We start from the raw sequence: 12,906 nt of genomic DNA, 5'->3' as shown, positions 1-12,906 counted from the left end.
TTTACTTGGTGACTTTAACTTAGATGTAAGGCAGTTTTGACAGCTGTGAGAATGGATTTTTAAAAAAAATATTTTGGGGAATATTGTTATCCTGTGAAGAAGGCTGTGTGTGTGTGTAAATGATTTAATTAAGCTGCGGAAAGTTACTAGAAAACAGGCAGTCTGGGGGGTTTAAAACATGAAAGGATAGAGGTATTAAGTTTGCACATTTGTAATAAGATATAAGGAGTTGAGGATCTAACATTTGCATTTTGAGATAAGTTGAGAGTTTGTTTGAATATCAAAGGGAAGTCAGAGGTGGAAAGAAACATATTTACATCTTGCAGGAGTTCCATAGGTAAACAGAAGAGGGGATATTACATTTTATTGACCTGAAAGCAGAGACTAAATAGAAACATGAAAGATTTTATATTGAGAAAAATCTGAGTTTCAAAGAGGCAGGAGAAAAATGGAATCTGAGATGAAAGGGGGAGAAAAGCGTTTTAGAGTTATTGTGGAAAGCTTAAGGTAGCTGGAGCTGTTGGGCTGTTAGCTGTAGCTGTCAATTGTGGGCTGTAGCTGTTAGCTAGTGGCTGTATGAAAAAGATCTCCTGGAAACAGCTCTAGGGTTGGGAGAAGATGCAGTTTGAATCAGCCATCCAGTCAAGCCAGAAAAGTCTTGGGCTGCAACAAGCAGTCTTGTTCTAAAGTCTTGGATTGCCACAGCATAGTGGGAAAGAGTTTGAGGTCGTATGGTCATTAAAGCTACAGCAGTTTGCCTTTAGTAATATTATTGATTTTTTTATAAACATCTATAAGGGATTGTTGCCTGGAAGGCATTTACTTGTGGATCTGACCAAATAGTGTCTTTTTTTGGGGAAGGTTTTGTAAGACTAAATTTAACTGTGCAACTGTAATCTTGTGTGCTTAAGTTTTCTTTTATTCTTGTTAATAAAACTTTTACTTCTAATTTTTAAAATCCCAGAAGTTTACCAGACTTCTTGCTGCTGAGATCAGTGTGTTTTCTTCTCGTTTTCAGAATACAGAAAAAAGGGTATGACCTGTAAGCCCAGTTTCCCTCTGGGATTTAGTTTGTGCAGCAATTAACATCTGCTCTGGTTGGTGGTCTTAACACTGGACCCATATTACAGCAACCCCACCGTTAAAGCCGTTTGTAGCACAACTAGTACCTTTCTTAAACATCAGTCACAAATGACATAATTGGAATAAAGAAACCATTAGAATTGGATTAGCAGTCTATGCTAAATTATATAAATGTCAGTTTTTAAAATCCTTATATGTAACAATGTCATTTTTCAGTTTGAAGTAGCCTAGAAGCATTTGCATTTCACTACAGATCATAAAAAAGTGCTGTAATTCTCCGACCCTTCACACTGCAATAACTTTGCTGCTTTGCGCTATAACGTGTACTTGATTCCCTGTCGCAAAAAAATTTCAGACCCTTTTGTCTTCACCCACTCTCATAACTGTTGATTAAAGTGATTTTTGCCCATCGCCTCTCCTAAAGATTCTGGCTGTACCTGGTATATAGCTCTGTTGGCAATGGCAGTCTTCAGGTAACTCAGACAAGTGGCCATTCTACATGTATGAGCAAGACAATGAGTGTTGTCACGTTGTTGTTGAGAGTGTTATGCCTGGGTATGAACCTTCTGTCTCCTTCTCCAATAAGGGTGAAGGCACACTGAACAGAAATTGCAGACAGATACTTTTTTTCCTGGTCTTCTTAACCCATGAACACAGACTAGTGGTAGCATTCTAACTGCTGTTTCACATGAGATTAACTAACTCAAAGCATATCAAGGATTTAAAATTTCCATCTTCTACTCTTTATGGCTTATTTCCACACAATGTGGTGCTTTACAGATAAAGCAAAGTTTCCAATCTCAGCTTCTTCACTGAGAGAAAGTGGTGGCCTTTGAGCTTGGTCCTCTCAGCCACAGAAGATGCAAATAACTTAATCTGTAAGGGCATTTCTTAAAGCTCATCTCATTTTCATATGTTGAAAATGATTAAAACTGTATCTTCCAGTTTAGAAATAAATCATTATAAAGGACAATGAAATCCTTTTGGCTCATGGTCCATTCACTGTACAGGTTCTTGCTTGGGCTATGCATCTCCAGTGGTTGAGAAGAAGCAGGTTCCAATGCCACTTTCACTTTTTCTTAGTAGTGCAACTGGAATTGGGAACCCAGTAAGATGAAGAGAGTAACATTTCAAGTCTATCTTAGATGAACTCCACAAAACTGGCTTTAGTTTAGTGACTGATCTTCTGGTGTATTCTCCATTGCAAATCAACAAAAAAAAATCAGCCTTGATCCTTCTCAGTACTGGAAAAATACCAAATTGGAAGATTTTGGTTGTTTGATAGATCAGACACATTTGCCTGTGTTCCAATCGCACTGCACTACTGTTAGATATTTGGGTATGTCTGAAAAAAAACCTAACATATATCTGCAAATGTGCATCAAAAATCTCTCATATATTACAGAATTAAATGCAGACCTCTATTAACTTAGAAATATCATAATGTTTATTTGTGTACTTTATTTCTGTTCATTTACAGGTTATGTTAGATTTTCTGTCCATTTTGTTTTAACAGATGAAATTGACAGTTCTTCCATGTCCGATGATGATAGGAAAGAGATGGTGAATATTCAGACGTGGGTGAACAAGCCTGACATTAAACACCACTTTCCATGCAATGAGGTGAAGGAGACGGGACATATGTTTCCAAGGTGTGTAATGGCCAATATACTAGTTCAGTTGTATTTTAGGCACTTTGAAAATGGCATATAACTACATTAAAATACATGTATCTTACTTAGTCATCTTTCCCCAAATCTCAATTTCAGTATCAGTTGCACTGCAGATCCTGGTTCCAGGATGGCTGGAAGATATCATTAATGTAGATATGCAGCATGATTGGTGGTTAGCATTAAGAACATCACAGTGATCTTGTGTGGTGAATTGAGGAGTCTTCTGTCGAGCGTAGGCCTGTTGGGCTGAATAGCCTGTTTCTCTGCTGTAAAATTCTATGCATTCATTTTACTCATTGTATATTAAGCAACCTGTTTCAGAATAGATTACCGATACACACAAGTTTTTTTTCCTTCAAATCTATGTACAATGTTGTAAATCATTATTTCCATGGAATGAAAACAGCTTAGCCGACACTTGCTGAGCAGCTAAATTTTCTTTTTTTTTTAAGTCACCTTCTGGTAACAGCAACTCACATGTATTGTTTGCGAGAAATGCCATCCCGGAAAGGATTTGCTTATATTCAATCACGGCAGGCCTTGACTTCGATGGTGAAGATTACATCCAAGAAAAAGCACCCAGAGCTGATTACATTTAAATTTGGAAACAGTAATGCCTCACCAGTGGAGATTTTGGCTGTGGAAAGGTAAGTTTATAAATTCACCTTGAGTTTAATCCTGTAATAAGTGCAATGCAAAGTAAAAATGTGCCCATCTATTTTGCTAGAAATATTTATTTAATGTAGAAGAGCCAGTTTTGCTAAAATGTTAAGTATTCTTTTTGTTTACATAGACCTTAACTAATTCAAATTGCTTACCCTCATTTGAGAGTTTTCCCAACTTATGAATTCTCCAGTAGATGGCACATTGAAAGTTAGATCAAGGGATGAATGACGACAAAATCAAACTTGCACTCACAAAATGTGGGAAAATAATAACTGGAAAGCTAGGAAAGTATAAAAAGAAACCAATTAATCAAACCAAGGAACTCAGTACTTGAGCTAACAAAGTATATAGCTTCATTTCATATTGATACACCAGTAGAGATGATCTGTGGTGCTGCTCACAGCAAGCTAGAGAATAGGCTGTTTTGCATTTTGCTAATGGAAGGCATGGTTATGTGCCACATACAGGATCACATCAAGGCAACAGACATAGTGATTGAATAGTTAAATTCCATTTTCACATGGTACAGAGAGAGAAAGAGACAGCTCAAATCCCAAAGTGACAGATTCAATTGAATTCATCAGACATAAAAAGGGAAAATAGAGAGAAGGAGAGACATGCAGCATGGAAAGCAATTAATGGGGACATTCCAGACTAGCTGTTGCTGGTGTGGAAAAGAAGGGTGCAGGAATTGTCTAGGCAAATGCACACAATGCTATTGGTGAAAAAAGATGGGGCATTTTCAGCTAGTGTGTCATAATAGGAAAACAGGCAGAACACTCAAAGAAAATGTTTTAAAAGGAAACAGTGCCTATGAATTTGAAGATTCACAAGAAATTGAGATACCCTTCTTAGGGGAGGTTAAAGAAGTAAGTGGAAACTATTGGGATGCAGAGATCCTGGTTAGAAGGTCACAGGACATGCTTTAAATTAGATACTGGAGGAGCAGTTTCAGTTCTTTCAGATGCTGAACCATCATTAAACAAGAGAGTTCTTCAACCATCCTACAAAAAGCGTGAGTCAGTAGGAACAGAAATGAAGATTCTAGGAGAACTAGCAACTACTTTAAAGCACAGAAGTAATTACTGAAGCGCTGTATGTAGTTCAAGATCAGAGCTATACACTTTTTAGCAGAAAGGCATGTATGGAATTGAATCTAATTCACAATAGAAATGAAGAACAGTGAAGATCAATCAGGACACTTGAGATCAGAATTCCCAAGTTGTTTATCGGAGTGGGCAAGCTGAGAATGACGTATTGTATAACACACAGCCCAGAAGCAAAACCAGTATGCTTATATACACCCAGAAAGGCTCCACACCCTTTACTTCCAAAGATGAGGAAGGAGATCGACTCAATGGTAAAACAAGGAGTCATTTCACCGGTAAAAGATCCAATGAGTAGGTGCTCAGAGATGGTACCGTTTCCAAAGCCAAACGGTTCCGTAAGAATATGTGTTGATCTCACAACACAATAAAACTGTGAAAAGAGAAATCCATCCAATGGTATCAGTAAATGAGAGTTTAGCAAGGTTAGGGAAGAGCTCAATATTCTTTAAATTAGACACTAATGGCAGATCCTGGCAAATATCACGAGAATAGGAGTCCAAGCTTCTCTCAACTTTCAAAGCACCATTTGGAAGATTGAGTTTTAACAGGTTACCGTTTGGAATAACATAAGCATCAGAGATCTTTCAAAGAACAATGTCAAATCTTTTGGAGGGCTTACATGGAGTTGTTTGACACATGAATGTAATGTTGATACATGGATCCACTCAAGCAGAGCAAGACATGAAACTGAAACTTCCATCTCCAAGGAACATCACGGAGTTACAAAGATTCATGGGAATGGTGAATCAAGTGGCAAAATTTCTTTAAAAAACTTACCAGAGCTCAATGAGCCACTCGGTCAGTTGTTACACCAAGACGATGAATGATGTTGGAAAGAAGCACAATAGAAATCATTTGAAAAAATCCAGGCGAAGTTGATGTCATCAGAAACATATTAGCACATTACAATCTGGAGTTACCTACAATAATAGCAACAGATGTGGACCAGGATGGTGCAAAGAGATGGAAAACGTAGACCAGTCTATTACACATCAAAGTTATTAACAGGAAAGGAGATGCACAATAATTAAAAAGGAAGCATTAGTAGGCACATGGACATGTGAGAAATTTGCTGACTACGTCTGTCTCACTTCATATTACGATATCAACAGACCATAAACCTTTAGTGTTAGGAGTAATGCATAACTTTAAGTTTAATTTTTTTTGTGTGTTAAGAAAGGTGGAACATGGTTTCTGTTTCATTTATTTTTTTGTGAGCTTGGTGCTGGGAAGTCTGAAGGGCGTCCTAGCAAAATGGTCAGGTTTTCTGGATTTGTTTGTATACATTTTTTAAAATTCATTTACTGGATGTGGACATCGCTGGTTAGGCCAGCATTTATTGCCCATCCCTAATTGCCTTTGTTCAGAGGCACTTAAGAGTCAACCACATTGCTATGGGTCTGGCCATGTAGGCCAGACCAGGTAAGGACAGCAGACTTCCTTCCCTAAAGGACATTAGTGAACCAGATGGGATTTTACAACAACCATCAATGGTTTTATGGTCATCATTAGACTTTTAATTCCAGATTTTTATTGAATTCAAATTCCACCATCTGCTGTGGTGGGATTCAAACCCGGGTCCCCAGAGCATTACCCAGGGTCTCTAGATTACTAGTCCAGTGACAATACCACTATGCCATAGCCTCCCCAAACCTGCATTTTTAATGAGGTTTTACAACCCTTGAAGGGAAGAGATGGATTACAAAGGGATTAGTAGTTTAGTGATTTTAGGGGGGGAATATAGAAAAAACTGTGCAGTGGCCTAGCAACAGGGGTCCAGTGAGAGAGAGAGAAAGAGAGGGGCGCACACGTGCGCATGCACACACACACACACACACACACACGCACACACGAAAAGACAGGAAAGAAGTTCAGAGTGTGAAGACAGAGGTTCGCAGCTCCATGATAAGAAATACCGCAAGGCTGCTGGGAACTGAGTTTAGGGAACTCACGTTTGCTTTGCAGCTGAAGTGATGGTATGTAGTTTAGGGTGTCTCGGGGAGAGATATAAGCTGGGGAAGAAGCATCTAGTGCATACTTAGAAATCTGCTGGAAGAAAACCATTTGTGGGTGTAAAAGGAATATTGAGTTCAAATCATTTTCTTGTATTGAAATTTTCCAACCTTTTTCTCTGGTGCAATATAGTTCATTTTTTTCCTTGTTTAATAAATGTCTTATTCTTGGTTAAAGGTTCATCAGTAAACTCCAGTGAATTTGTTCAGTAACCTTCCTCCATGGTTTTTTAAAAAAAAAACAAAGTTAGGATGTATCAAGACAGGTTTCACTCTGGGATATGACTTGTCCAGTATTAATGTCAGTTGGGATCGTAACATTAGCCACAATATTTAATCCGAAAAAGCTTGCACCGATGCCATCAAGAGTTCAAAGACTTTAATTGAAATTGAGGTTTGATGCTCATATGGTATATGTTCAAGGACAACAACAGAGCACGAGATGCATAATCACACATTGAAACAGAGAATCTGGAAAGATACAAAATTGATTTTGTGTAAGAGGTCGGGGATTTCCTATAATGACAGTCAACCGGCAACTACACAAAGTTTGAGTGAAACCAAAGAGGCTCAAAAATCAGAGAAGGATTTTTTTTTATATTCGTTCATGAGATGTGGGCATTGCTGGCTGGGCCAGCATTTATTGCCCATCCCCAATTGCCCTTGAGAAGGTGGTGGTGAAATGCCTTCTTGAACCACTGCAACTCAAGTGGTGTAGGTACACCCACAGTGCTGTTAGAGAGGGAGTTCCAGGATTTTGACCCAGTCACAGTGAAGGAATGGTGATTATATTTCTAAGGCAGGATGATGAGTGGCTTGGAGGGCTACTTCCAGGTGGTGGTGCTCCCATTTGTCTGCTGCCCTTATCCTTCGGGATGGTAGCAGTCGTGGGTTTGGAAGGTGCTGTCTAAGGAACTTTGGTGGGTTCCTGCAGTGCATCTTGTAGATGGTACATACTGCTGACACTGTGCGTTGTTGGTGGAGGGAGTGAATGTTTACGGATGGAGTGCCAGTCAAGTGGGTGGCTTTGTCCTGGATAGTGTCAAGTTTCTTGAGTGTTGTTGGTGCTGCACTCATCCAGGCAAGTGCAGAGTATCTTGCCTTTTAGATGGTGGACAGGCTTTGGGGAGTCAGAAGGTGAGTTACTCGCCGCAGGATTCCTAGCCCCTGAGCTGCTCTTGTAGCCATAATATTTATATGTTAGTCCAGGTCAGTTTCTAGTTAATGATAACCCCCAGGTTGTTGATAGTGGGGGGAATCAGCAATGGTAATGCCACTGAGTGTCAAGGGGCAATGGTTAGATTCTCTCTTGTTGGAGATGGTCATTACCTGGCACTGGTATGGCGTGAATGTTACTTGCCACTTGTCAGCCCAAGCCTGGATATTGTCCAGGTCTTGCTGCATTTGGACATGGACTGCTTTAGTCTATGATGGCAGATCAGGGAATTTTCATTCGAGGATGGTGAACATGTGTGCCACAACGTCCTATCTTGAGCCCATATTCGGAGCAGTGAACACACCTGACAGTGATCAATGGTTTACTGGTATACAATGATACAGGAGTAATTCCAAGAGCATTGAGACTTGAGATCTTACAACATCTACATCAAGGTCATTTAGGTATTACCTAGTGCAGAGCCAGAGGACTGTATTCGTGGCCAGGTCTGTTTGGAAGAAATTTTATCCAGATGTATAACATGTACAATTCACAGACAGGAATCAAAAGAGCCATGAATGTCATCTTCGTTTCCTACAAGGCCATGGGGACACCTAGGAATGGATTTATTTGAACATAAAGGGAAAATGTTCATAGTAGTAGATTACTATTCAAGGTGCATAGAAGTGAAACAGTTACATCTTCACACATCAGAGGCAATGATAGCGTCATTGAAAGAGCTTTTTGCAGTCTTTGGGATTCCTAATATTGTGATATCAGATAACGGTACACAATTCGTGAAAGTAGCGTTTCAAGAGTTTGCAGAATTATTTGGATTTGGTCACAACAAATTCACTGAAGTTTCCTCAGGCTAATAGAGAAGCTGAGACAAGTGTCAGAACTGTAAAGGCATTACTGAAAAAGAATGAGAATTTTCAACCAGCGCTCTTCACCCTGTCATGGAGATAGTAATGTCTATAATGTTGGAAATTATTTTTTTAAATAGAGCTTAGTAGAGTCTGTGTCTATGTATGTGTATGTGTCTTAACTGGATTAAAGCCAGCTGGTCTAGAGGCTTTGATGTATAGTAAGAAGTAAGTTTGAAATGATTATTAGATAAACATGGGGAAGTTTAGAAACATAGGTGCCAAGGGGGGCAATTTGCATTTTTAAAGAAACCATCAAAAGCATGGGTGAGATCTTGCACCTAGCTAGAAGACACCAAACAATGTGTTTATTATTTTTCAGCTTACTAATAAAATTGGTGGAATCAAAGGATGTTATTGTTAGAAGAGGTGCAATTAAAAGCCTAGTGATACAATGGAAAGTTTACATTCAAACAGAAAGATATGTATAAAGGAGAAAGGAGATTGTGTGTAAGGCAGAGGCATTTTTAAGATCCAGCAAGTGTAGAAAGCCTCAAGCTGCTGTCTGGAAGGACCCAGAGCTGAAAGAAACTCATTTTGAATTTGACTGTCCAGATTGTGCTTTGCCAGGTGTCCCTTTCAATCTGAGATTTACTGTTGCCTTAACGGGGGTGTAATTGAGATATTATGCAGCGGATTTTTGTAGTTATTATGGTAGTAATTTTGTAGACATGTGTATGTGCTTACAATTTTTCTTATATTAATAAATGTTTAATTTAATTTTTATAAAAAAATCTCTTGAGACTCGGTGGTCTTATTACTACTGAATTCAAAGTTTGCATCTCGAAACATACAAATTGTAAAAATGGGTTATGACATTTGCTTCAAGTTTCCCTCAGGGATTTGAACAACTCAGCCTTTACCATTGGCTGTGTCATAATAACCCTTGGGGAATGGGAATGGATTGGCTCCATGTGAGTTACTCATGGGAAGAAGGTTGCAGACACAGATTCCTACTCGTCCGTATACATTGATGCCACAGATCAAAGACACAGACTTGGAGAAAGTACAAGAAAGGGAGGAAACGGACCATAATAAACAGATGAAACACTATGATAGTCATCACAGAGCAAGAACAATGTCAGATCTTTGACAGGAAAAACAGGTTTGAATCAGAGATCAATTGAGATTTGGGGAAATAGTGGAGAAATCACCACACCTGTGATCTTACATTGTCCAGACAGAACATGACACAGTAAAAAGAAAGAGAACAGCTTTGTCATTGAGCAACAGAGTGAAAATCAGAGGCCAGAGAGGCTGCAATCATCAGAAATGAAAGAAGACACTGAAGCAGGAGATCCTGAAACACCTAGTTCAAATTCTGTTCAACAGCATCCAGAGGACCAACAACAGAATGAGAATACCTTGTTCCCCAAACAAGAGAAGAATGAGGTACGGTAAGACAAGTGAAAGCACCACAATGCTTGTCAGTATGAGGTGAGAATCTCAAAATAACAAGAGGAAGGGGAAAGAAAAGAGAGCAAAAAAAAAATTTCCTCTGAGACTACAAGACACTGAAATGTTCAAAATAACTAGGAGTCTGAAGCATTGGGTTTCCAGGAGCATCAGAAAACAATGAAGACTGCACAAAGACTTGGGGTGAAGACGTAGTATAATGGAGTATGTTAGACTTAAGTCTCATAAAAAGTTAACTGTGATGTCATAGAAGGAAGTGACAATTACTCTTGATCTGGGAGAGTCTAGGGGAAAAGCAGCATGGATAGAAGCTAGTGTAAGTGAGTATTCTCTTAACTATAAATGTGTTACAATAAAGTTAGCGCTTGCAACTAACAGCTTCCTAGAGTTATTGAAACTACTCCGACACAACAAAGCAATAATAGAGAGGGTTCAGGTCCGATAGAATTGGTTGGAGCTGGAAGTTCCAGATCTGGTACCAGTAGTTTGTAACTTTCTAAGACCATATTGCCCAATATAAATTGGTGACTTAAACACAGGTGTGGCTATGGCAACATTGTTTTAACTGCATGCGTTAATTTTAGTAGAAACATCTTAATTACACTTATGCATGGGTAAGTACTTCACATGTATATTTACATAACAAACTTCTACCGCCATTCCATAAACAAGGACATAAAGCATTCACAGCGATCAAAAAACTTGCACACTCTGCTTTTCATCTTGCCTTTGTCACATCACTGATAAAATAGTATGCCATGTGAATCTGAGCATTGATAACACATGCCCAAATACTGTGTCCACTACTCATTTTTTATTTACTGATGCAGTTAGCTACATCTGGATTCCCAATTATCCACATATGACCAGTAGCTAACTTATCTTTTACAATGGTATTGTCCAATATCAGCAAACATTCAATTTGGTTGGTGATTGCTTCCTAAAATGTCATTCCTCCCCTAGCTTTCTAATTCTCTCAGATGTCAGTAAATAGAATGCTGATATTATCTTTCAAACAAACGGTGATAATTTGAGACTTTTTATAGACCAACTCTTTCCTTAAAGTGGCGTCCACCCTTTTGATTCTTCCCTACTGACACAACAGATTCAATCAAATTTTAAAAAAGCATTTCCGCCAACCTCTTATGATCTTGTATTTATTTTGTGGTTACCAGCAGCATATGGTGAAGATGGTAGCAACAGGATGAGTTTAGCTAATTTTATTATCTGATGGATTATAGATGGGGATAGATCTTATAGATGAACACTAAAGGAAAAGGGCTCTGTTTCACCTTTTGCATGTTTCCTTTCACCAATAAACGCAGTGAGATAATTCTAGTTTTAATATACATGTGCTAGCATATGCTGCAAAAGTAAGGAAAACAAAATTGGTCATTAGTCTGAATGTCAAACATGACGTTATAAATGGCACTACTTCTAATTTCTGAATGGCTTGAGTTGTTTGTTGATGGTGAATTGTCACTTACATGAATTATTTTAAATATTTTTCTGCAGGTATTTGATACCAAATGCAGGAGATGCCACTAAAGCCATAAAGCAGCAGATCATGAAAGTCCTTGATGCACTAGAAAGCTGATAAATAGAAAACGCAAGCTGTTGCCTTCAAAAGCTAAGGAGACTGAGAACACAAGATGGTGGATATTTCACTTGGGATGATCAACCCACCAGAAATTCTGTTTCTAGCATTGGAACATCTGGGCTTGACTCAAAACTGATCCAGATTTGTGGGTGTTGCATTAAATTCTGTTATTTGGTACACAGCAAACTGCAAAATATCGGGGAATTTGAACTCTCTTTGAGAACCAAGCCCCTAAAAGGTAGGCTTGTGTTGAAGGCAAAATGTTTGGTCTGTTTGAATATTCTTAATTTATAATTGTTGATACAGGTATTTGTTTTTTTTTCCAAATAGTTTGATATGAAATTTCCTTAATGGCTAACATTTTCCCCTTAGATTTAATAATCACTGTATAGAAGTAACAGACTTTACCTTGGATGTTTTTGTTTAAGCACCTTAATTTGAAAAAAAATCTTTTAATACAATACAAAGGGACTAATATTATTTTCACCAGGCTTTTAGCAGAGGGCGTATTCAGTTCATGCTTTCCCTGCAGTTCTGTTCCCCTATGAAATTTCTGTTGCAACCTCTACTTTGTGCCTACTTCAGTAATATAATTTTCAGTAAATTAATGTAAACAAACTTTTGGTGTTACTGTATGCCACTTACTGCTGTTTATAAAACGCAGCTGTAAATAAACTGGGAGAATTTAATCCTAATTTTAGCAATTGTTTGTCTGTCACTTAAAACTGTGTGCAGTGTAATATAACCCAGCATTTTACATGTTAAAAGGGTAATGTCAGGAATTTCTGGTTTACAATCCATTGCCATTTCAGAGTATTAAAAACTGATTACCACAGTATTTACACTAAATGTATTTTGCATTGATTTAACATGAGATCTCCAGAAGAAACTGAGTTTGTGACTTCAACCTGTTCCAATTGAATGGTGTGGTTATTCTTACCTGTCAATATTGTTTAGTGTCAAGGGTTACATGTGCACTGGCTTCATCCTTCCTGCATGCCAGTTATAAACATCCTTTTGTTATTGATAGAGTCTGTATTTTTAATAAAACCAATTTGATCCTCTTTAGTTTTTTTTTGTATGAGTGAGACTTTGAATGAACTCTATAATGTGTTGAATGAAAACTGAATTTATAATCAGTGGTGAATCAGTACCTTGGTTGTTTCTGATTCTATTGTTACAGCACCGTACATTTCAAAAACTGAATTTGAATCCTAGGTTTCTAAAGGAGGGAGAAAGCAAAGTTCCCCAAGGAAAGTTGCTGC

The 12,906-nt window shown here is 38.2% G+C and overlaps 1 protein-coding gene across 2 annotated transcripts in view; it reads left to right on the top strand.

Moving 5' to 3' along the window:
- Positions 1 to 12,705, top strand: part of tbc1d23 (TBC1 domain family, member 23) — a 72,263-nt gene extending 59,558 nt beyond the window's left edge. For both annotated transcript variants that reach the window (XM_041211289.1, XM_041211290.1), the window contains 3 exons: positions 2,600 to 2,735; positions 3,209 to 3,403; positions 11,557 to 12,705. In XM_041211289.1, coding sequence (XP_041067223.1) covers positions 2,600 to 2,735; positions 3,209 to 3,403; positions 11,557 to 11,638 — 413 coding nt within the window. In that variant the 3' untranslated portion in view covers positions 11,639 to 12,705. The remainder of the gene's footprint in view (positions 1 to 2,599; positions 2,736 to 3,208; positions 3,404 to 11,556) is intronic.
- The last annotated feature ends 201 nt before the right edge of the window (positions 12,706 to 12,906 follow it).

The sequence above is a fragment of the Carcharodon carcharias genome, chromosome 18 (assembly GCF_017639515.1).
Source record: "Carcharodon carcharias isolate sCarCar2 chromosome 18, sCarCar2.pri, whole genome shotgun sequence".
Lineage (NCBI taxonomy): Eukaryota > Metazoa > Chordata > Chondrichthyes > Lamniformes > Lamnidae > Carcharodon > Carcharodon carcharias.
The sequence above is the reverse complement of the archived record's forward strand: the minus strand, read 5'-3'. Positions and strand labels throughout refer to the sequence as shown.